Source organism: Phyllobates terribilis, unplaced genomic scaffold, assembly GCF_046119375.1.
Source record: "Phyllobates terribilis strain yellow unplaced genomic scaffold, ASM4611937v1 Scaffold_3__8_contigs__length_932513732, whole genome shotgun sequence".
NCBI classification, from domain to species: domain Eukaryota; kingdom Metazoa; phylum Chordata; class Amphibia; order Anura; family Dendrobatidae; genus Phyllobates; species Phyllobates terribilis.
This window is the reverse complement of record NW_027362763.1, coordinates 28,874,242-28,899,419: the sequence shown is the minus strand read 5'-3', so window position 1 is coordinate 28,899,419 and position 25,178 is coordinate 28,874,242. Positions and strand designations below refer to the sequence as shown.

Genomic DNA, 25,178 nt, shown 5'->3' with positions numbered 1-25,178 from the left:
GGGCGAAATTAAGGTCCGTGTGAGAGACTGAGACATTGGTGTAAGATTGTGCGAAGTAAGAAGTGCCGATATGGGGTCAATGTGAGCGCAACCAAGACCTGAGCCAATTTCTGTCTTTCTTTGATTGGGAGCACGAGGCAGGATCGCCAATGGTGTCAGACCATGTGTCAGTGGTGTCATGTGTGATGACCAGAATGATAACTGTGCATCTCTTCGTCTTAGGGGAACAATGGTTTCCATACATGTGCATCAACTTTTTTGTGCCAACAATGGGATTATTACTAGTATTGATTCAGCAGTGAAATGCTTGAGGGCTCGGTCCTCGAATCGAGCACGTCGGACGCTTGGACGGGCTCGCCTCGAGTAGCAAGCATAATGCAAGTGAATGACCGAGCACCACGCGATACTCTGCGTCGCTCGATACTCGTACAAGCACTCCGATGCTCCATCAAGTATCGAACGGTGCCAAGCACACTCGCCCATCACTAATTATTGGGTATCCCAAATTCTAGACATCTATGATGTTTCCCAAGGTTATGTCATATAAATGTCCCTCGTCTCATGGAACGAAAAGGAAACTGTGGCTTCCATGCACCAATTTCATTCGTTCGTAGCTGGATCTTTTTACCAATATGATCAATTGAACTTGCATCTTTCTCACTATGTTGAAATCTGAAGTTTACTTTGTTTGCTCAGTGGACACCCGGGCAAGTACCAGTTAAATAGCCGATCACGGGGCATCTAGAAGTAAGAGAGGCCACCAATCCTTTTCTTGTAGAAGGTACCACAATTTGAGTATCTATCCCTTCTTGGCACCATATCTTTATCCCTACATCATATCTCCAATATTGGCCATGGGTGAAGGTCATCCTTAGAAGATATTATATTTCCATTACATTTCTACATACCATCTGTCCCAACACATTTAAAATTAATAGCTATAAAAAAAAATACTCTCAGGCTCAACAATATGTAAAGAGCTAGAATTGTGGGGCCACCAGTGATTTAGTCTCAGAAGTGTAGACACAACTCCGCACCATGGATAATGAGAAGATTGGGAATTAGATCATATTCTGCAGGGTGTTAGAAAATTGATAAACTACAGATAAAAAATGTAAAGAAACCGAGAACCTCCGACAAGATACCGGTGGTGGAAACTCATCCAGAAGAAGCTCCAAGGCAGGGCCGGCGTCAGCACCCGGCGCACCCGGGCAAATGCCGGGGCCCTGAGCAGGCAGAGGGGCCCACTGGCGGTCGCGCACCCCGCTGGGCTATGGGCGGAGGAGAGCGGTGTCAGCGCCCGCCCTTCTCCGCCGCTTGCTCAGGGCCCCGGCAGCTGGATGCTTACCTCTCCCCCTGCCTCCGCAGATCAGCTGTCTTCCTGCTCTGCGCTCCCTGTGACGTCTCAGGTCAGAGGGCGCGGTGACGTCTTTACACCGCTCCCTCCCCTGAGCCGTCACAGGGAGCGCAGAGCGGAAAGACGCCGCCAACGCTGGAGTCCCGACCCGAGCAGCTGCAGCAGGTGAGGAGGAGGGAGGTGAGTATTTGATTTTTTTTTTTTTATGTATGGAGGCATGGAGCATTATAAAGAGAGGGGGGGACATCCTGCATGAGGCATTATAAAGAGAGGGGGGGACATCCTGCATGGGGCATTATAAAGAGAGGGGGGGACATCCTGCATGGGGCATTATAAAGAGAAGGGGGGACATCCTGCATGGGGCATTATAAAGAGAAGGGGGGACATCCTGCATGGGGCATTATAAAGAGAGGGGGGGACATCCTGCATGGGGCATTATAAAGAGAGGGGGGGACATCCTGCATGGGGCATTATAAAGAGAGGGGGGACATCCTGCATGGGGCAGTATAAAGAGAGGGGGGGACATCCTGCATGGGGCATTATAAAGAGAAGGGGGGGGACATCCTGCATGGGGCATTATAAAGAGAGGGGGGGACATCCTGCATGGGGCATTATAAAGAGAGGGGGGACATCCTGCATGGGGCAGTATAAAGAGAGGGGGGGACATCCTGCATGGGGCATTATAAAGAGAGGGGGGGACATCCTGCATGGGGCATTATAAAGAGAAGGGGGGACATCCTGCATGGGGCATTATAAAGAGAGGGGGGGACATCCTGCATGGGGCATTATAAAGAGAGGGGGGACATCCTGCATGGGGCAGTATCAAGAGAGGGGGTGACATCCTGCATGGGGCAGTATAAAGAGAGGGGGGGACATCCTGCATGGGGCAGTATAAAGAGAGGGGGGGACATCCTGCATGGGGCAGTATAAAGAGAGGGGGTGACAGCCTGCATGGGGCAGTATAAAGAGAGGGGGGGACATCCTGCATGGGGCAGTATAAAGAGAGGGGGGGACATCCTGCATGGGGCATTATAAAGAGAGGGGGGGACATCCTGCATGGGGCATTATAAAGAGAGGGGGGGGACATCCTGCATGGGGCATTATAAAGAGGGGGGGGATTCCTGCATGGGGCATTATAATGAGGAGGGGGAACAGCCTGCATGGGGCATTATAAGGTGGGGAACAGCCTGCATGGGGCATTATAAAGAGGGGGGGGGCATCCTGCATGGGGCATTATAAAGAGGAGGGGTGACAGCCTGCATGGGGCATTATAAAGGGGGGGGGCAGCCTGCATGTGGCATTATGTGGGGAGTAACAGCCTGCATGGAGCATTAAAGGGGGGGGCCTGTATGGGGCATTATGTGGGGGGGAACAGCCTGCATGGAGCATTAAAAGGGGGGGCCTGTATGGGGCATTATGTGGGGGGGAACAGCCTGCATGGAGCATTATAAGGGGGGGGCAGCCTGTATGGGGCATTATGTGGGGGGTAACAGCCTGCATGGAGCATTAAAAGGGGGGGGCCTGTATGGGGCATTATGTGGGGGGTAACAGCCTGCATGGAGCATTATAAGGGGGGAACAGCCTGTATGGGGCATTATTTGGGGGGTAACAGCCTGCATGCAGCATTATATGGGGGCCAGTATCCTGTATGGAGCGTTATAAGGGGACCGGTATCCTGTATGGAGCATTATATGGGGGCCAGTATCGTGTATGGAGCTTTATAAGGGGACCAGTATCCTGTATGGAGCGTTATATGGGGGCCAGTACTCTGTATGGAGCCTTATATGGGGGCCAGTATTCCGTATGGAGCCTTATATGGGGGCCAGTATTCCGTATGGAGCCTTATATGGAAGCCAGTATTCTGTATGGAGCCTTATATGGGGGGCCAGTATTCCGTATGGAGCCTTATATGGGGGCCAGAATTCCGCATGGAGCCTTATATGGGGGTCAGTATTCCGCATGGAGCCTTATATGGGGGTCAGTATTCCACATGGAGCCTTATATGGGGGTCAGTATTCCGTATGGGGCCTTATATGGGGGCCAGTATTCCTTATGGGGCCTTATATGGGGGCCAGTATTCCGTATGGGGTCTTATATGGGGGCCAGTATTCCGTATGAAGCGTTATATGGGGGCCAGTATTCTGTGTGGAGCCTTATATGGGGGCCACTATTCTGTATGGGGCCTTATATGGGGGCCAGTATTCCGTATGGAGCCTTATATGGGGGCCAGTATTCCGTATGAAGCCTTATATGGGGGCCAGTATTCCGTATGAAGCCTTATATGGGGGCCAGTATTCTGTATGGGGCCTTATATGGGGGCCAGTATTCCGTGTGGAGCCTTATATGGGGGCCAGTATTCCGTATGGAGCCTTATATGGGGGCCAGTATTCCGTATGAGGCCTTATATGGGGGCCAGTATTCCGTGTGGAGCCTTATATGGGGGCCAGTATTCCGTATGGGGCCTTATATGGGGGCCAGTATTCCGTATGGAGCCTTATATGGGGGCCAGTATTCCGTATGGAGCCTTATATGGGGGCCAGTATTCCGTATGGAGCCTTATATGGGGGCCAGTATTCTGTGTGGAGCGATTCACCGGTTTCTGAGCTATTGTGGAATTTACAATAGATATCACTCATGTAATGTAAGAAGTGAAATCTTTGCATTGTAATATATATATAATATATTTCTCCGCCGTATCTCTGCATCATGAATCGTGTATGTGTTAAAGGGGCCCACTGAGACTCTTTCGCCCGGGGCCCAGAAAAACCTGGAGCCGGCCCTGCTCCAAGGAGATATCGCCTGAACGTGGATGAGGAACGTGGCAGGACCAGTTTATGTTTTCTTTACGTAAGTGGCTTTACTAAGTTTTAAGGTTGACCACACAAATGCCCAAAAATTATCTCAAAAACATCCTACAGGAAAAAAAAACAACTCCTAGAACAGGGAAGCGAGAATGAAGAAGTCCTTGCTCAAAGAGAAATCCAGTACGAAGGTTCCTCTGATCCTACATATAGAGGAGACGACGCAAGTCTGTGATCTTGATTCGTCTCAGATTTAGTACCTTCATTATGATCATAAACAGAAACTTCCCAAAAAGATTCATCACATCAGAAATAGGAGTCCATGCTTAAGAATATTTGACGTGTTTTTTTTTTTACATTTTTGCACAGATATTTGTTTTTGTTTTTCAATTGTGAAAAAAAAAACATTCATTCTTAAAACACCGTGAAAAAAAAAAGTGACAATTCATGATACATTTGTGTTGATTTACCGGATATTATTTTGTGTTGTCTTTTGTCCATTTTTTTTACGCAATTTTTTATAATGGTAGCAAAACTGTTGCAAAATTATTCTAAAAAAGAAAACATGTTGGTTTCATATCAAAATTGCTTCAAAATTTGCTTTAAAAAAATCAATGGGACAAAACTGCAAAAATTGCAATTTTTTTTTTTGGGTACCCAAGAAAACAGTGCTCATAGCTCTGGAGAGAAGATGGAACCTGTGCCAGGGCTGTAGCTATAGAGGTAACAGCCACACCAAGGTTCTTGTCCCTAGGGGGCACAGGACCAGGCAAGCAGACCCCAGTATTTATATATGGGAGGTGGAAGCCAGGTTACCCATTTTTCACTGAGCAGCAAATCAGCGGAAATTGGGAAGATACCGTACCGAAGGGCTGGACAGGAGACTGGTCGTAATCTGGGTCAGAAGCTGTAGGACCAAAAGTCAAAGCTCAAACAAACAACTAAAGATGGGAAATAAAATAACCAGTATATTGGCCTTGAGTCAAGTGGAGGGGATATTAGATATTAATATACAGCTGTGTTTGGAAGTTTGAGAATCCAGTAGAATTTTCTTATTGATCCTAAATTTGACTACATCAAATTTTCACACGAGTCCTAATTGTAGATACAGAACCAACTCCAACAAATGAGCAATTTTTTTTATTGGGAAAAATGATCCGATATCATACAGTATGTATACGAGTGGCAAAAGTATGTGAACCTTTAGGATTAGCAGATAATTTGAAGGTGAAATTTAGAGTCTGGTGTTTACAATCAATGGGATGACAATCAGGTGTGAGTTGTCGACCTGTTTTTTTTATTTTTTTATCATAGTCTGATCTTTTCAACACATTTGTGGATGTGTATCATGGCATGAACAAATGAGATTTCGAAGGACCTCAGAAGAAGGGTTATTGATGCATAACAGACTGCAAAAGGTTACTAAAAACATCTTTAAAGAGTTTGGAATCCACCAATACACAGTCAGACAGATTGTGTACAACAGGAGAAAATTCAATATTACTGTACCCTCCCAAGGAGTGGTCAACCATGAAGATCACTCAAAGAGCAAGGTGTATAATACGCTGCAAGGTCACAAAGGAACCTAAGGTCACCTCTAAGCAACTAAAGGCTTCTCTCATCTTAACTAATGTTAATTTCCACCATCAATAGGAGACTGAACAACAATAGTGTGCAAAGCAGAACTGCAAGGAGAAAGCCACTGTTCTCCAAAAAAAACATCCATCTTCAGTTTGCTAAATATTGTCTGGACAAACGGCAAGGCTACTGGATCAGTGTTTTGAGGATGGATGAGATCAAAATAGACCTTTTGGTTTAAAGGAGAAGTGTTATGTTTGGAGAAAGAAAAACTGCTTTACAGTGAAGGGTTACCGGAAACATATCTTTTTTTACTTTTATAGTGTCATCATATACTAGAATGCTTTACAGACACTATCATCACATTCTCCATTGGGGCTCACAATCTAAATTCCCCATCAGTATGTCTTCGGAGTGTGGGAGGAAACCGGAGAACCCGGAGGAAACCCACGCAAACACAGGGAGAACATACAAACTCCTTGCAGATGTTGTCCTTAGTGGGATTTGAACCTGGACCCCAGTGATGCAAATCAACAGTGCTAACCACTGAGACACCGTGCTGCTCGACATTTAGATCCAGCTGTTGCTGCACAAGGCAGTCAAACCATATCCTGAAAGCAAAGGGTCACATACTTTTGCCACTCAGACATGAAATTGGATCCTTTTTTTCAAAATGAAAAAAACAATCTAATATTTTTGACTAATTTATTTCATTTTGGTTCTTTATCCACTTTCAGGACTGATGTGAACATTGGATGGAGTTTTAGGTCACATTTATACGAAAAAATGTAAAATTTTAAGGCTTCGCAACCTTTCAAGCACCACTATGACCAACGCGGACCACCAAGGCTAAATGATCTCAAGAAGCACCACTATGACCAACAGCGGACCACCAAGGCTAAATGATCTCAAGAAGCACCACTGTATGACCAGCGTGGACCACCAAGGCTAAATGATCTCAAGAAGCACCACTGTATGACCAGCGCGGACCACCAAGGCTAAATGATCTCAAGAAGCACCACTGTATGACCAGCGCAGACCACCAAGGCTAAATGATCTCAAGAAGCACCACTGTATGACCAGCGTGGACCACCAAGGCTAAATGATCTCAAGAAGCACCACTGTATGACCAGCGTGGACCACCAAGGCTAAATGATCTCAAGAAGCACCACTTTATGACCAGCGCGGACCACCAAGGCTAAATGATCTCAAGACTAAAGCCTTCATAACATTAGGCCACCAGAGAAACTACGCGTTAATGCCCAAGCCACTCCAACCCCCCCCCCCCGAGATAATCCAGGAATACAACAATTAACCCCACTCATTAGTGTTGTCTACAGGATATGCCATAGATACCTGATACATACGTTCCCCCACTGGTAACTGCATCTATCTTCAGTGTGAGCCCATTGCAATTGGGAATGAAAAAAAATAGCCACTCACACACGTCCTCTCCAAGCAAGGACATTTTTGGAACTTCCACCTCTTCACTCCGGGCTGCACACAACAGGTCCCTGGTCTCCAGATAATGTGGTTCCCAGTGGTGGAGCCAGCATCTTTCCTAAGGATTTGCCATAATCCACCATAGCGTGGAGACTTTTAGTCTTAGAATTTGAATTTTGCAGTTTCTGTCATGGTGGCCACCAATGCTTTTGAAACCCACCTTTAATAATCCATAACTAATATTTCATATGTCTTTATTTTGAAAATGTTGATATTTTCCCCCAGTTTGGCGATATTCACCATGTGTCCTAGGAACTCTAGCACAGTAACCGAGTTCATCCTCATCGGGCTCTCCACCGACCCTTCAATCCAAGTCTTACTCTTCCACATCTTCCTGATCATCTACACATTCACTCTGGTGGGTAACTTTTATCTAATCCTTTCCGTAAGAACAGACTCTCGCCTCCACAACTCCATGTATTACTTTCTGTCCAGCCTGTCCTTCTTGGACATCTTCTACACGACCATCATTGTTCCCAAGATGTTGGTCAACTTTCTTGCGTTGGAGAAGACCATTTCCTTCGTGGGGTGCGCCCTGCAGGTTTATTTTTACCTTTGGTTGGGGGAGACGGAGTGCATCCTTCTGGCCTTCATGGCTTATGATCGATTTGTTGCTATATGTGACCCTCTACGATACAATGCGATTATGAACAGCGTTGTGTGCGTCTGGATGATCGGTGCTTCATGGTTGACCGGTTGCATCATCTCATCCATGGACATGTATTTTACGTATCGTCTCACCTACTGCGGTCCTAACATAATCAACCACTTCTTCTGTGAGGTCCCTCTGTTACTGCAACTCTCCTGCACCGATATCTCCGTCAATAACGTTGTCAAGCTGGTGGGGGGCACTGTGCTACTCTGTGTCCCCCTTAGTTTAATCTTGATTTCCTATTTCAGAATTTTTGTCTCCATCGTCCGAATCCGTTCGGGACGATACAAAGCTTTTTCTACATGTATTTCTCATCTAGTGGTGGTGACCATATTCTACGGGACAGCTATGTTCATGTACATTCGACCCAAGAGCTTAGCCACCGAGGATACAGACAAGTTGATGGCGGTCTTCTACACGGTCATCACCCCAATGTTAAACCCTGTTATCTACAGCCTGAGGAATAAAGATGTGCAACGAGCCATGGGACGGCTGGTAGGACCTTCACCTTGTAAAGCACCCCGGTGAGATGTCGGCAATGATGGAGGATCCCTTAATCCTTGGGGGGTCACATGGTCATGTTTTGGTCAGCTATTGACTTAGTATTAAAAAAAATATCCTCCAGACCTGCAGCAACTCCATTGTATCTCAAGACTTTTGACCAACCGCGAGGATGGGACATTCATCCTACATTCTCCTTGTAGTAAGGGCGGCATCCCCTGAACTTCGTCACGTTTTCCATCTGAAATCTTAGTTATTGATAATGAAACAAATGTAACTAAGGGTTCTGAACTGTTCGAAAAAATTAGACTTTTTGGGTCCATAACTGGGCCACCTTCAGGAGCAATTGTATTTATTTTTTCTTAAATTCATGTATTTGAGGTTAAAAATGATTTTTACACTTGGGTATCATTAATGATGTTGCATTGTTTGCTTCCTTCTATATGGCGTCTGTATTGTGATTTTACGAAAAAAATGTAATTCACCCGGGTCCTAATTATTCTTGATTCACATTATGCTAAATTAAAAAAAAAAAAACAACAATGTTCTCCCAGCTCTTGTCTTCTGTCCACTGCGGAGTCTTTCTCCATCTTCGGCACTGACTAGGCCCTGCAATGTCAAATCGTGAAGACCCTGCGCTGGACAGAAGAAGACTAACGAACCAGAGATGGGTTGTAGCAGAGAGACTGGCAAGTTCCATCAATATGAGCTCACCGATGGACTCTCTGTTGGCTCATTCTGCAGTCAGTAATGGAGAATGATATACATGGACTTTAGAAGGCAAATGGTGCAAAATTTGCACTGAAACACAATGGCAAAAATGATTTTTAACATTGTAACAATCGGGACATTATTATTATTATTATTATTACTGACGCATTGTAACAATCGGGACATTATTATTATTACTGACACATTGTAACAATCGAGACATTACTAAATTATTACTGACACATTGTAACAATCGGGACATTATTATTATTAGTGACACGTTGTAACGATCTTTGATCTGTATGACCGGGGCCGGAGAGGATTTTATTATTCCCTGACCGTCCATATCTTGAGAACATTGATGATTGTACGGAAAGTTTATTATAAAGTTACAGAACTTTTCGTCGTGTTCCGCTTTTTACTTTTATAACATTTCTGATTCCCGTCGTCCGGATTTCGGAATATTCCCCTATAATCCGGAGGATGAGACCTTCTCCTTTTTCTTATAAACGGATTAGGAGAAGGGGGAGATTGGGGGCTGTTGTGACCTGACGCTGATCCCAGCCTCCTCCTGCTGATCACATAAGACTACATTTCCCAGAATGCCGCAGTCAGGGAGAGCATTGTTTGGGATCTGGTTCCTGGGTTGGGTGCTCCTTCCTTTCCTGACACATGCACCATTCAGGATCTGTCTGCAGACTCGGGGGACCCCCATATACCCAGGAGCCCTGCACCCCCCACCCTGTGATGAGGGTCTGCACTGTAAGTGAGGGGGGATGGGCACAGCCTGCAGATTGGGGAGGGGGGGATTAACCAGTGCAGGTCCAGAGGGGAGAGCAAGGTGCAGGGTCCCGGCTGCTGTGTGCTCAGCCCCCTCCATACTCGCTGTGAGGCCAATCCCCGGCTGCAGCCTATTAATTATGCCAATATGTAAATTACTCTCATTATTTTGGGGGGGGGGGGTGTAAAGTTTGCATGTGGTCGATATTGTGCACTGAAAAATGCAAGTCTGTACGGCCAGTGGTCTGCAACCGTAGGGGCAAGGGCATGCTGGGAGTTGTAGTTTTGCAAAAAGCTAAAAAAGCGCAGACTGTTGTGCAATTAAGAAACCGCACGCAGGTCACCTGCGAAAAAGATCCTCCTCCTCCACAACCTCTTATCCATAAAAAAGCGCAGTTTTTTGCTCCATTAAATGGATATTTTTTGTCGCCGGTTGCTACAAGGTCGGATGTGACGATGTGATGTCACTGATCGCGGAGGAGCCTCGTACCAATGAGAGAACGCACGGCGCTGGCGCGTTTTCACTGATTTATTATCACTATTCATCCTCTTGTTTCCCGCGTTTTCATTGTAAGTTTTACTAAAGTCATTGTGGTTTTTTATCACATTTGTAACGAGCTTCTAGTGGATTTTTTCTAAGTCCTTTAGAGAAGATATAAGAAAAAAACATCCATAAATCAAAATATATTAAAAAGTAAAGCAAAAGTGTAGAAAGTTTCCCTTTCCCAATACAAAGAGAAAGAAAATAAATGAATATTTGTTATCTCTGTGTCTGTAAAAGCCGGATGTATGGAAATATCCGATTAAATAACCTGCACGGGAAAATAAGTGAAATGTCAGAATGACTGTTGTTTGGTCGCCGCACTTCTTATCAAAAATGCAAGAAAAAGCGACCAAAAATGTAACGTGTCCCTCATAATAGAGTGAAGAAAAATGATAGCTTACTAGACAGAAAGCTAGGAGGGGATGAAAGGGGTTAATAACATCCCTGGTGGTCTAAGGGAGCCCCTGGGTAATGATGCCGTCCGGTCTAGAGGAGCGCTGGGGTAATGATGCCGTCCGGTCTAGAGGAGCGCCGGGGTAATGATGCCGTCCGGTCTAAGGGAGCGCCGGGGTAATGATGCCGTCCGGTCTAGAGGAGCGCCGGGGTAATGATGCCGTCCGGTCTAAGGGAGCGCCGGGGTAATGATGCCGTCTGGTCTAGGGGAGCGCCGGGGTAATGATGCCGTCCGGTCTAGAGGAGCGCCGGGGTAATGATGCTGTCCGGTTTAGAGGAGCGCCGGGGTAATGATGCCGTCCGGTTTAGAGGAGCGCCGGGGTAATGATGCCGTCCGGTTTAGAGGAGCGCCGGGGTAACGATGCCGTCCGGTCTAAGGGAGCACCCAGGTAATGATGCCGTCCGGTCTAGAGGAGCGCCGGTGTAATGATGCCGTCCGGTCTAGAGGAGCGCCGGGGTAATGATGCTGTCCGGTTTAGAGGAGCGCCGGGGTAATGATGCCGTCCGGTTTAGAGGAGCGCCGGGGTAACGATGCCGTCCGGTCTAAGGGAGCACCCAGGTAATGATGCCGTCCGGTCTAGGGGAGTGCCGGGGTAACAATGCCATCCGGTCTAGAGGAGCGCCGGGGTAATGATGCCGTCCGGTCTAGAGGAGCGCCGGGGTAATGATGCCGTCCGGTTCAGAGGAGCGCCCAGGTAATGATGCCGTCCGGTCTAGGGGAGCGCCGGGGTAACGATGCCGTCCGGTCTAGAGGAGCGCCGGGGTAATGATGCCGTCCGGTCTAGAGGAGCGCCGGGGTAATGATGCCGTCCGGTTTAGAGGAGCGCCGGGGTAATGATGCCGTCTGGTTTAGAGGAGCGCCGGGGTAATGATGCCGTCTGGTTTAGAGGAGCGCCGGGGTAATGATGCCGTCCGGTCTAAGGGAGCGCCGGGGTAATGATGCCGTCCGGTCTAGAGGAGCGCCGGGGTAATGATGCCGTCCGGTCTAAGGGAGCGCCGGGGTAATGATGCCGTCCGGTTTAGTGGAGCGCCGTGGTAACGATGCCGTCCGGTCTAAGGGAGCACCCAGGTAATGATGCCGTCCGGTCTAAGGGAGCGCCGGGGTAACGATGCCGTCCGGTCTAGAGGAGCGCCGGGGTAATGATGCCGTCCGGTCTAGAGGAGCGCCGGGGTAATGATGCCGTCCGGTTTAGAGGAGCGCCGGGGTAATGATGCCGTCCGGTTTAGAGAAGCGCCGGGGTAACGATGCCGTCCGGTCTAAGGGAGCACCCAGGTAATGATGCCGTCCGGTCTAGGGGAGCGCCGGGGTAACGATGCCGTCCGGTCTAGAGGAGCGCCGGGGTAATGATGCCGTCCGGTCTAGAGGAGCGCCGGGGTAATGATGCCGTCCGGTTTAGAGGAGCGCCGGGGTAACGATGCCGTCCGGTCTAAGGGAGCACCCAGGTAATGATGCCGTCCGGTCTAGGGGAGCGCCGGGGTAACAATGCCGTCCGGTCTAGAGGAGCGCCGGGGTAATGATGCCGTCCGGTCTAGAGGAGCGCCGGGGTAATGATGCTGTCCGGTTTAGAGGAGCGCCGGGGTAATGATGCCGTCCGGTTTAGAGGAGCGCCGGGGTAACGATGCCGTCCGGTCTAAGGGAGCACCCAGGTAATGATGCCGTCCGGTCTAGAGGAGCGCCGGGGTAATGATGCCGTCCGGTTTAGAGGAGCGCCGGGGTAACGATGCCGTCCGGTCTAAGGGAGCACCCAGGTAATGATGCCGTCCGGTCTAGGGGAGCGCCGGGGTAACGATGCCGTCCGGTCTAGAGGAGCGCCGGGGTAATGATGCCGTCCGGTCTAGAGGAGCGCCGGGGTAATGATGCCGTCCGGTTTAGAGGAGCGCCGGGGTAATGATGCCGTCCGGTTTAGAGGAGCGCCGGGGTAATGATGCCGTCTGGTTTAGAGGAGCGCCGGGGTAATGATGCCGTCTGGTTTAGAGGAGCGCCGGGGTAATGATGCCGTCCGGTCTAAGGGAGCACCCAGGTAATGATGCCGTCCGGTCTAAGGGAGCGCCGGGGTAATGATGCCGTCCGGTCTAGGGGAGCGCCGGGGTAATGATGCCGTCCGGTCTAGGGGAGCGCCGGGGTAATGATGCCGTCCGGTCTAAGGGAGCGCCGGGGTAACGATGCCGTCCGGTCTAGAGGAGCGCCGGGGTAATGATGCCGTCCGGTTTAGAGGAGCGCCGGGGTAACAATGCCGTCCGGTCTAAGGGAGCACCCAGGTAATGATGCCGTCCGGTCTAAGGGAGCGCCGGGGTAATGATGCCGTCCGGTCTAGAGGAGCGCCGGGGTAATGATGCCGTCCGGTCTAGAGGAGCGCCGGGGTAATGATGCTGTCCGGTTTAGAGGAGCACCCAGGTAATGATGCCGTCCGGTCTAGGGGAGCGCCGGGGTAATGATGCCGTCCGGTCTAAGGGAGCGCCGGGGTAATGATGCCGTCCGGTCTAAGGGAGCACCCAGGTAATGATGCCGTCCGGTCTAGGGGAGCGCCGGGGTAATGATGCCGTCCGGTCTAAGGGAGCGCCGGGGTAATGATGCCGTCCGGTCTAAGGGAGCGCCGGGGTGATGATGCCGTCCGGTCTAAGGGAGCGCCGGGGTAATGATGCCGTCCGGTCTAAGGGAGCGCCGGGGTAATGATGCCGTCCGGTTTAGAGGAGCGCCGGGGTAATGATGCCGTCCGGTTTAGAGGAGCGCCGGGGTAACGATGCCGTCCGGTCTAAGGGAGCACCCAGGTAATGATGCCGTCCGGTCTAAGGGAGCGCCGGGGTAACGATGCCGTCCGGTCTAGAGGAGCGCCGGGGTAATGATGCCGTCCGGTCTAGAGGAGCGCCGGGGTAATGATGCCGTCCGGTTTAGAGGAGCGCCGGGGTAACGATGCCGTCCGGTCTAAGGGAGCACCCGGGTAATGATGCCGTCCGGTCTAGGGGAGCGCCGGGGTAACGATGCCGTCCGGTCTAGAGGAGCGCCGGGGTAATGATGCCGTCCGGTCTAGAGGAGCGCCGGGGTAATGATGCCGTCCGGTTTAGAGGAGCACCGGGGTAATGATGCCGTCCGGTTTAGAGGAGCGCCGGGGTAATGATGCCGTCTGGTTTAGAGGAGCGCCGGGGTAATGATGCCGTCTGGTTTAGAGGAGCGCCGGGGTAATGATGCCGTCCGGTTTAGAGGAGCGCCGGGGTAACGATGCCGTCCGGTCTAAGGGAGCACCCAGGTAATGATGCCGTCCGGTCTAAGGGAGCGCCGGGGTAATGATGCCGTCCGGTGTAGAGGAGCGCCGGGGTAATGATGCCGTCCGGTCTAGAGGAGCGCCGGGGTAATGATGCCGTCCGGTTTAGAGGAGCGCCGGGGTAATGATGCCGTCCGGTTTAGAGGAGCGCCGGGGTAACGATGCCGTCCGGTCTAAGGGAGCACCCAGGTAATGATGCCGTCCGGTCTAGGGGAGCGCCGGGGTAACGATGCCGTCCGGTCTAGAGGAGCGCCGGGGTAATGATGCCATCCGGTCTAGAGGAGCGCCGGGGTAATGATGCCATCCGGTTTAGAGGAGCGCCGGGGTAACGATGCCGTCCGGTCTAAGGGAGCACCCAGGTAATGATGCCGTCCGGTCTAGGGGTGCGCCGGGGTAACGATGCCGTCCGGTCTAGAGGAGCGCCGGGGTAACGATGCCGTCCGGTCTAGAGGAGCGCCGGGGTAATGATGCTGTCCGGTCTAGAGGAGCACCGGGGTAATGATGCCGTCCGGTTTAGTGGAGCGCCGTGGTAACGATGCCGTCCGGTCTAAGGGAGCACCCAGGTAATGATGCCGTCCGGTCTAAGGGAGCGCCGGGGTAACGATGCCGTCCGGTCTAGAGGAGCGCCGGGGTAATGATGCCGTCCGGTCTAGAGGAGCGCCGGGGTAATGATGCCGTCCGGTTTAGAGGAGCGCCGGGGTAATGATGCCGTCCGGTTTAGAGGAGCGCCGGGGTAACGATGCCGTCCGGTCTAAGGGAGCACCCAGTTAATGATGCCGTCCGGTCTAGGGGAGCGCCGGGGTAACGATGCCGTCCGGTCTAGAGGAGCGCCGGGGTAACGATGCCGTCCGGTTTAGAGGAGCGCCGGGGTAATGATGCCGTCCGGTCTAAGGGAGCACCCAGGTAATGATGCCGTCCGGTCTAAGGGAGCGCCGGGGTTATGATGCCGTCCGGTCTAGGGGAGCGCCGGGGTAATGATGCCGTCCGGTCTAGAGGAGCTCCGGGGTAATGATGCCGTCCGGTTTAGAGGAGCGCCGGGGTAAAGATGCCGTCCGGTCTAAGGGAGCACCCAGGTAATGATGCCGTCCGGTCTAGGGGAGCGCCGGGGTAATGATGCCGTCCGGTCTAGAGGAGCGCCAGGGTAATGATGCCGTCCCGTCTAGAGGAGCGCCGGGGTAATGATACCGTCCGGTTTAGAGGAGCGCCGGGGTAATGATGCCGTCCGGTTTAGAGGAGCGCCGGGGTAATGATGCCGTCCGGTCTAAGGGAGCACCCAGGTAATGATGCCGTCCGGTCTAGGGGAGCGCCGGGGTAATGATGCCGTCCGGTCTAAGGGAGCGCCGGGGTAATGATGCCGTCCGGTCTAAGGGAGCACCTGGGTAATGATGCCGTCCGGTCTAAGGGAGGGCCGGGGTGATGATGCCGTCCGGTCTAAGGGAGCGCCGGGGTAATGATGCCGTCCGGTCTAAGGGAGCGCCGGGGTAATGATGCCGTCCGGTCTAAGGGAGCGCCGGGGTAATGATGCCGTCCGGTCTAAAGGAGCGCCGGGGTGATGATGCCGTCCGGTCTAGAGGAGCGCCGGGGTGATGATGCCGTCCGGTCTATAGGAGCGCCGGGGTGATGATGCCGCCCAGTCTAGAGGAGCACTGGGGAATGATGCCGTCCGGTCTAGAGTAGCACTGGGGTAATGATACCGTCCGATGCAAAGGAGAGCCGGGGTAATGGTGCCATCCAATGGAAAGGAGAGCCGGGGTAATGGTGCCATCCAATGGAAAGGAGAGCCGGGGTAATGGTGCCATCCGATGGAAAGGAGATCCGGGGTAATGGTGCCATCCGATGGAAAGAAGAGCCAGGGTAATGGTGCCGTCTGATGGAAAGAAGAGCCGGGGAAATGGTGCCGTCCGATGTAAAGGAGAGCCGGGGTAATGGTGCTGTCCGGTGCAAAGGAGAGCCGGGGTAATGGTGCCGTCCCTGGCGGTCTAGGGCTCGGTGGGTTTACCTCTTGGCAGCACCTCTATGGCAGGACTCCCACTCTCTTTGTTAGTCCTGGAGATGTTGAATTACTAGGATTTTTCTGCTCTTTTACTAACATTATTATTGGTATTGGTGGTCACTATTTGGGGGGCTCGCTGCTGTTTTACACTCTGTCGTCTTTAGACATCCTGTGTATGACTGTAAGAGACGGCTGGTAGGATGGCCGGAGCATCGCACTACGTAATCCATGACGAGAACTCATCTGACTCCGACGTCTGCTGGTAAATATTCCTCTATATATGCCGTATACACAGTATAGCGATGCCACAGTCCCTCCACAAGAATATCTGACAACCTGCCCCTGTGCCTTGTCCTCATGTCGTTGTCTGCTGTTGTGTCTCCATATCACTGTCATTGACCATGCCCCCATAACACTGTCAGCCGCCATGTTCCCATAGCAGTGTCAGTGACTGTGCCGCCATATCAATGCTAATCATGGTGTCCAGTAGTGGTATATAGGCGCTCTTACATAGTCCAACAGTTTACTCTCTTCCGCTATGAAACCCCACTGTCCCCTCCAGACTATTTGGGTGGCTGTTTATCTGCAGGAGGAACAAAGGATTAGATAGGTTGTAATCCAACATGCTTGATCATTTTTTTTCCATCTGACATTAGGGGCATCCTCACACATATGGTCACTAAAATCAGTGGGTTTGGTCAATTTTTGTATGGGTATCTTCATAGTGAGAACTCTGTTTTTATATGAAAAGGTTGTAAAAAATGGAATCGAAATTAATTCTATAAAGTTCTAAGCACCAAGAGAACTCAACGAGACAACCCATCTTGGAGGTTCCTGGGCTGTCAGATGCTCCATGATTCTTCATGGCTCCACCTCAAGTTAATTATCCTAAGTTTTATCTCCTTCTTGGGCTTTATGTCATCCTAGCTGTAAAATTTTGTTTAGTCCATCTCCATCTTCTTCTGAATCCAGCCCTTTCCTCCTCTCATTGACTCTTCTCTTCCTTTTGGATAAGGTTGGGTCCTGAAGACTTAGATCATCTGTCTGATTATAAAGGAGAAGATGTCTGGGATGTCTATTCACATGGGAGGTCTATCAAAAGAAGGTTCAGTTCAGGTGGGTCCTCCGGATCAGAATTTAGTCTATGGACACCCGATTTCATACTACACATGGACATAGGGGAGTAAAGGTGGCAGCTGTAATCTATCGTAACGTACCTGTGAGTGCCCAAAGGCCTGTCCACCACAATTGAAAAAAATCAGTGAGCCCAGTTAAGAATAATAGATGGTATTTCAGTCTCCATAAATTTTCATCTAGCCACCGGGTCAATGATATTTGGTATATCGGTGTAGGATTCATAGTTGGGAACACCACCTATCACAAGAATAGGGTCCTGGTGTCTCTTCTGCCATGGGTCTCTTGAAGCCAAGAGAAGCTGATACATCACTCACGTAAAGTCTATAGCTCTCTTCGGCATTGCACTTGGATCTCTCGGTCAATACCACATGCGTGTGATCTGCTGCTGCTCCATTCCTTTCCTTCTTGCCACAGTCTTGAGCATGAAGATAGAACAAAGACAAAAATTGGTGGTGTTCCCAAGAGGAGAACCCAACCCAATCTAACAATTATCACCAATCTAGGGGATTTTTGGAGACTCAAATACTTCTTTAATGGAACCAGAGTAAATAATTTCTGCAAATTGTTTTTAATGTCAAAAACTTTCTTTGAGTCTTAATATTCTATTAGGTTTCTATGTTACTTTTATTGACGACTTGTTTCTGATGCCCTTCGACATATTTCTTCTCAGCAGATGAAGAAGTAAGCTGCATTGATCTATATGAAGATGTCCAACCCATCAACCCCCAATCCAATTTTCAAGCCAAATCCAATCTCCAACACATGGTGAGCAAACGCGGGAGAAGATCTTACAAGCCTCGCGACCGAGTACAAAGTTCTGATAGGTCCTCTCCAGAGAAGTCGATAACCAGAGAAAGAAGTACCATTGATACTGCGGGGAACATTACATTGATGACAGAGACCATCTACAAATGTAATAAATGCGACAAAACCTTCTTCACCCGATCAGGGTATCGGAAACACCAGAGGAACCACTCCGAAGACAGCAGTCTGACCTGCAGTGAGTGTGGGGAGGTTTTTCAAGACTTGACGGCATACAATCTCCATAAGCAAGCCCATGAGGAAAGACAACCATGGTCTTGTACTGTATGCCACAAACGGTTTAGGCTGCAGTCCCAACTGACCAGACATAAACGAACCCACACCGGAGAAAGACCCTACACTTGTAACATATGTGGAAATTGCTTTAGTCAAAGTTCCAACCTTGCTGCTCATATTAAAACCCACACGGGAGAGAAGCCGTATGCATGCCATTATTGTGGCAAGTCCTTCACCCATAACTCTGAGCTGGAGGTCCACCGGACATTGCACTCCGAAGAAACACTCCTCGCTTGTTCGGAATATGAGAAGGGTTTCCAACAAAATGTCCACCAGAGAGAAGAGCCATACATCTGTTCCCAGTGCGGAAAATGTTTCAGCAGCAATTCTACTCTTATTTTACACCAGAGCGTCCATACTGGAGATAAGCCCCATGCCTGTCTTGTGTGTGGGAGAGAGTTCTGCAGTGCCGCGAGTTGTTTGACGCATGAAAAGACGCATTTGGAAACTAAGACTTTTCTATGCGGAGGCTGCGGGAGAAACTTTAGTAATAGGGACAGTTACACTAGTCACTCATGTGTTCTCATAAATTAACGTCCTCTCTCACAGTTTCCCCACCTTTTTAGGCGGATGAAGGATAGAAATCTTCTTCGATGCTTAGAATCTCCGTCATTATATATTTGCGGTTCTTATCTCACTCTTGACCTCAAGGCACGAGTCTTGAGTATGGAGAGAGAAGGATGAATTTGACCAAAACTGAAGACTGTGAAACTTCATGAAGCTCCAATTTTTGAAATAACACGATGGACGTAGCATGCGTTATTTTTACAGTTGGGCAGTCCTGGCGTTTGATGTTCTTCTTCGGAGGATCATTGTGCGGATCATTTAGGATATTTAGCTAGTGACCCTTGTTTATAGTTTTGGCACGTTGGGTACTGGGACACTTTTGATCTTGAGCTCTGTTTGACGCTCCTCAAGGTCGCAGTCAGGACCCAAGAAGGGCTTTCTAATATTTTTTTTTTTTGGGTTCCTTTTGGAACTTCTCATTGTAGAGTAGGACTAACATTCACAGTTGGGCGTTCTAGAGCTTTAGTAGGGTAGAACTTGGGGTACTAGAGTAACTAACCACACAACGACCCACCTCGTCCTTACCAAAATAAGCTCAACATTTTCCACTGACTTTGTATGGGGGTCTTTTTTCCCCCTTTACCTCACATGAGCACTGATGGCACACATGACTTAGTTTTGTTACACAAGACCCAGGTTAATCTTCAGCTCTAGAACTAGTTCTGTAGAAGATTTACTTGCTGTATGTTCGTGATCAACAATAAAGAGCTGTGTACACACTGAGAAGAGCTTTTATGTGCACAGGACCTGGATCCGCGGATGTGAGTCCTACCGACATGTATATAGCTAATGCACACACAGGACCTGGATCTGCGGATGTGAGTCCTACCGACATGTATATAGCTAATGCACACACAGGACCTGGATCCGCGGATGCGAGTCCTACCGACATGTATATAGCTAATGCACACACAGGACCTGGATCCGCGGATGTGAGTCCTACCGACATGTATATAGCTAATGCACACACAGGACCTGGATCCGCGGATGCGAGTCCTACCGACATGTATATAGCTAATGCACACACAGGACCTGGATCTGCGGATGTGAGTCCTACCGACATGTATATAGCTAATGCACACACAGGACCTGGATCCGCGGATGCGAGTCCTACCGACATGTATATAGCTAATGCACACACAGGACCTGGATCCGCGGATGCGAGTCCTACCGACATGTATATAGCTAATGCACACACAGGACCTGGATCCGCGGATGTGAGTCCTACCGACATGTATATAGCTAATGCACAGGGTGATTTTTAGGAAGTTATTTCATTACAAAATATAAAACGTGATTTTTAGTAATTTTTAGAGATGAGCGAATCGGCCAATATTCGAATATGACAGATTTGCTCAAATTCGACCGGGAAATTAAACTGGCATTGAATTTATTTGTTGCGAATCGAATGAGCCCTGATTGCTGTAAAAAAAACAAACAAATGAAAAAAAAGACATTACAAATAATAAAATATCTCACCTCGACCCTCACCTGCTCCCGCTGGTCCTCCCCTGGATTTCTAAGGCTTCGTCTTTGCTGTGGTGTCGGTTTCTGCTCCACTTTGGAAAGCTAGATTTCAATCCATGTTCTGACATCAGGCCTACGTAGGTCGGCACATGTGATGATGTCAGAGGGTGCGTCAGCCCACAGGCCTACGTAGAGCAGCGCACGTCATGATGTCAGAGGGTGTGTCATCCCACAGGCCTACGTAGAGCGGCGCACGTCATGATGTCAGAGGGTGTGTCAGACCACAGGCCTACGTAGAGCGGCGCACGTCATGATGTCAGAGGGTGTGTCATCCCACAGGCCTACGTAGAGCGGCGCACGTCATGATGTCAGAGGGTGTGTCAGCCCACAGGCCTACGTAGAGCAGCGCACGTCATGATGTCAGAGGGTGTGTCAGACCACAGGCCTACGTAGAGCGGCGCACGTCATGATGTCAGAGGGTGCGTCAGCCCACAGGCCTACGTAGAGCGGCGCACGTCATGATGTCAGAGGGTGTGTCATCCCACAGGCCTACGTAGAGCGGCGCACGTCATGATGTCAGAGGGTGTGTCAGACCACAGGCCTACGTAGAGCGGCGCACGTCATGATGTCAGAGGGTGTGTCATCCAACAGGCCTACGTAGAGCGGCGCATGTCATGTCAGAGGGTGTGTCAGACCACAGGCCTACGTAGAGCGGCGCGCGTCATGATGTCAGAGGGTGCGTCAGCCCACAGGCCTACGTAGGGTGGCGCACGTCATGATGTCAGAGGGTGCATCAGACCACAGGTCTACGTAGCGCGGCGCACGTCATGATGTCAGAGGGTGCGTCAGACCACAGGCCTACGTAGCGCGGCGCATGTCATGATGTCAGAGGGTGCGTCAGACCACAGGCCTACGTAGAGCGGCGCACGTCATGATGTCAGAGGGTGCGTCAGCCCACAGGCCTACGTAGAGCGGCGCACGTCATGATGTCAGAGGGTGCGTCAGACCACAGGCCTACGTAGGGCGGCACATGTCATGATGTCAGACAGGGCGTTAGACCACAGGCCTACGTAGCGCGGCGCACGTCATGATGTTAGAGGGTGCGTCAGACCACAGGCCTACGTAGAGCGGCGTACATCATGATGCCAGAGAATACGTCAAGGCCTGGTTGACACCGGAGCAACAATGCTGTGAAGGGTACATTAGGAACACAACAAAGGATCGGTGGGAAGCTGTAGGAACTGGTGAGGGGGTAGGCGAGTGTGATGTTATTTTTTTTAAACTCTTATGGGCCATAAGAATCCAACAAAATGGACGCCGGCCCCTCGAAGTCCCCAAATCCAAAATTGCTAGAATCCAAGTATTTTGGAAAAATTCAAAACAAATTTGATTAATCTAGAACCTTAGTAGTTTTGCATTTAGACCACAAGGTCCAACTTACTCAGCAAAATTCAAGAAGATCTTGCTCCGGAGGGTGGTCCTCTGAGGTAGGGCCACCATCGGCACCCAGCGAGGTCGAACAGATGCCACATCCACTCTGAATTGATGTCGTGTCATTTTCTTACTTAGGACACTGCCGCATTTTTCCTTATGGTGTCATTTCTCCATGGAACATAGGGAAAAGGGATCTGACGCGCTCAAGGACTGCTTCTCTACATAGACATTTTAAGAATTCCTTTTTTTTGTACCAGGTGTCAACTGGGTCTCAAACTCGGGATCTTCTATATTGGAGGCAGAAACATTAACAGTGTCACAGACTCTATTGTTATTTATGAGATGATTTTCTTTGCCTTTATAATCTCACTAGCATTTTTTTTCTAGTGAGATTTATTAGGCAGAGAAAATCCTCCAGATAACAATGCGGCCTGTGTTCACTGTTAGTGTTTCTTCCTCCAATACTGCAGGCGCTGAATTTAAGACAGCTGGTAAAAGGAAAAGCAGAATATAAACTTCTACTGTATGTTCAATGATACTGTTATACGTGATATCGCAAGTGCACATAGTGATTGTGCTACCACCAGACCGAAGGTTCTCATAGCACTACTCCTAAGCGAGGACTGAACAACGCTGATATATGTTAGAGATTTATAGGTGGAGTTGCCTCATTATTAACTAATATCTTGAGAAATGAAGCATCATATATGATTAGGCTGCATTTCCATGTCCGTACCACATGCCTATGATACTGATGAGTTGTGGTCAGGAGACCCCCTGCCCCCCGACTGGTCTGGAAATCACAGAGGTGAATGCCGCTAAACAGGTATTCCCACTATTCAAAGTTATCTCCTATAAATTGCATTGGATCCAGAATTACTGTCTTGGAATAGTTAGGGGTCATTGATAGGCCCCCGACATTCAGTAAGTTATCTTCTATCCTGTGGGTAGGGGGTAACTTTAAATTGTGGGGATACCCCAGTAAAGCATGACGGAGGTTGTTGGGAGCCTAGTGAAACAAGGACTACACAGACGATCCCCATTTTAAACCTTTGTGGCTCTGCCGTATATATATATATAATGTGCAATGCCTGAAAGTGGTGTCCAGATTATATCATTTACACTGATATTATTTATTCCAATCGTCATCTCTGATCAGTCCACCGCTCCTGAATGGAGAGATGTTACCCGCAGAGCGGGACGTCCTTCAGATTATTTGGACTCGTGACACATGATGTGAACAAAAGTATTGGGCCCCACGTCTGAATAACTGAATTCCAGTTTTTCCCTTCAGTCACATTTCCCCCTCGACGTATAACATCCGGCCCCCCGATGTACAACATCCGTCCCCTCCCCCCCGTATATAACATCCGGCCCCTCACCTCCAGTGTCTAACATCCAACCCCTCACCCCTGATGTATAACATCCGGCTCATTGCCCCCAATGTATAACAACCGGCCCCTCACCCCCAATGTATAACATCCGGCTCCTTGCCCCCAATGTATAACATCCGGCCCCTCGCCCCCAATGTTTAACATCCGGCTCCTTGCCCCCCAATGTATAACATCCGGCCCCTCGTCCCCAGAGTATAACATCTGGCCCCCCAGTATATAACATCCGGCCCCTCGCCCCCAATGTATAACATCCGGCCCCTCGCCCCCAGAGTATAACATCTGGCCCCCCAGTATATAACATCCGGCCCCTCGCCCCCAGTGTATAACATCCGGCTCGTTGCCACCAATGTATAACAACCGGCCCCTCGGCCCCAGGTGTATAACATCCGGCCCCTCCCCCCCATGTCTAACATCTGGCCCCTCCCCCCGTATATAACATCTGGCCCCTCCCCCCGTATATAACATCTGGCCCCTCACCTCGAGTGTATAACATCCGGCCCCTCACCCCCAGTGTATAACATCCGGCCTCTCACCCGCCAGTGTATAACATCCGGCCCCTCGCCCCCAATGTATAACATCCGGCTCCTTGCCCCCAATGTATAACATCCGGCCCCTCGCCCCCAATGTATAACATCCGGCTCCTTGCCCCCAATGTATAACATCTGGCCCCTCGCCCCCAGAGTATAACATCTGGGCCCCCGGTGTATGACATCCGGCTCCTTGCCCCCAATGTATCACATCCGGCCCCTCCCCCCAGTGTATCACATCCAGCCCCTCCCCCCAGTGTATAACATCCGGCCCCTCTCCCCCAGTGTATAACATCTGGCCCCCCAGTATATAACATCCGGCCCCTCGCTCCCAGTGTATAACATCCGGCCCCTTGCCTCCACTGTATAACATCCGGCCCCTCGCCCCCCGGTTTATAACCTCCAGCCCCACGGTGTATAACATCCGGCCCCTTGCCTCTTGCTGGCCCTTCTCCCCACTATACAACCTCCAGCTTCTCATTCCCCAGTGTATAACATCCAGCCCCTCGCCCCCACTATACAACCTCCGGCTCCTCGCCCCCACTATACAACCTCCGGCCCCTCACCCCCACTATACAACCTCCGACTCATCCCCCAGTGTATAATATCCGACCCCTCACCCCCACTATACAACTTCCGGCCCCACACCCCCACTATACAACCTATGGGACCTCGCCCCCCGGTGTATAACATTTGGCCCCTCACCCCCAATATACAACCTCCGGCCCCTCATCTCCCGGTGTATAACATCCGGCCCCTTGCCTCCCGGTGTATAAAATCTGGCCCCTTGCCCCCATTGTATAACATTCAGCCCCTGGTGTATAACATCTGGCCCCTCCCCCCAGTGTATAACATCTGTCCCCTCGCTCCCAGTGTATAACATCCAGCCCCTTGCCTCCAGTGTATAATATCTTGCCCCTTCCCCCGGTGTATAACATCTGGCCCCTCGCTTCCAGTGTATAACATCCGGCCCCTCCCCCCAGTGTATAACATCTGTCCCCTCGCTCCCAGTGTATAACATCCAGCCCCTTGCCTCCAGTGTATGATATCTGGCCCCTTCCCCCGGTGTATAACATCCGGCCACTCGCTCCCCGGTGTATAACATCTGGCCCCTCGCCCCCCGGTGTATAACATCCTGCCCCTCGCTCCCAGTGTATAACATCCGGCCCCTCGCCCCCAGTGTATAACATCCGGCCCCTTACCCCCAGTGTACAACATCCGCCCCTTGCCCCAATGTACAACATCTGGACCCTTGCCCCCCAATGTATAACATCCAGCCCCTCACCCCCACTATACAACTTCCGGCCCCTCATCCCCAGTGTATAACATCCGGCCCCTCACCCCCTAGTCTATGACCTCTGGCCCCTCACCCCCAGTGTATAACATCCAGCCCCTTACCCCCACTATACAACCTATGGCCC

The 25,178-nt window shown here is 50.3% G+C and overlaps 2 protein-coding genes across 3 annotated transcripts; both read left to right on the top strand.

Moving 5' to 3' along the window:
* The first annotated feature begins 7,480 nt into the window (after positions 1-7,480).
* LOC141258403 (olfactory receptor 2D3-like) lies at positions 7,481-8,419 on the top strand. The gene has a single exon (XM_073673404.1). It carries the CDS (start codon positions 7,481-7,483, stop codon positions 8,417-8,419), a length of 939 nt encoding a protein of 312 aa, XP_073529505.1.
* A 1,289-nt stretch (positions 8,420-9,708) lies between these two features.
* LOC141258740 (uncharacterized) lies at positions 9,709-20,264 on the top strand. 2 transcript variants are annotated; one of them, XM_073673797.1, is made up of 4 exons: positions 9,709-9,865; positions 16,298-16,395; positions 17,149-17,249; positions 17,944-20,264. In XM_073673797.1, exons 2-4 carry the CDS (start codon positions 16,334-16,336, stop codon positions 18,900-18,902), a joined length of 1,122 nt encoding a protein of 373 aa, XP_073529898.1. In that variant the 5' UTR covers positions 9,709-9,865; positions 16,298-16,333; the 3' UTR covers positions 18,903-20,264. The 2 variants fall into 2 exon arrangements, with proteins under 2 accessions (XP_073529898.1, XP_073529897.1); XM_073673796.1 differs by having other exon boundaries at positions 17,941-20,264.
* The last annotated feature ends 4,914 nt before the right edge of the window (positions 20,265-25,178 follow it).

Coding starts and splice junctions, on each gene's coding strand:
- LOC141258403 (XM_073673404.1), top strand. CDS start 7,481: ATGTGTCCTAGGAACTCTAGCACAGTAACCGAGTTCATCCTCATCGGG.
- LOC141258740 (XM_073673796.1), top strand. CDS start 16,334: ATGGCCGGAGCATCGCACTACGTAATCCATGACGAGAACTCATCTGAC. Junction 16,396..17,148: donor TCTGACTCCGACGTCTGCTG/GTAAATATTCCT, acceptor CTTTTGGATAAG/GTTGGGTCCTGAAGACTTAG. Junction 17,250..17,940: donor CAAAAGAAGGTTCAGTTCAG/GTGGGTCCTCCG, acceptor ATTTCTTCTCAG/CAGATGAAGAAGTAAGCTGC.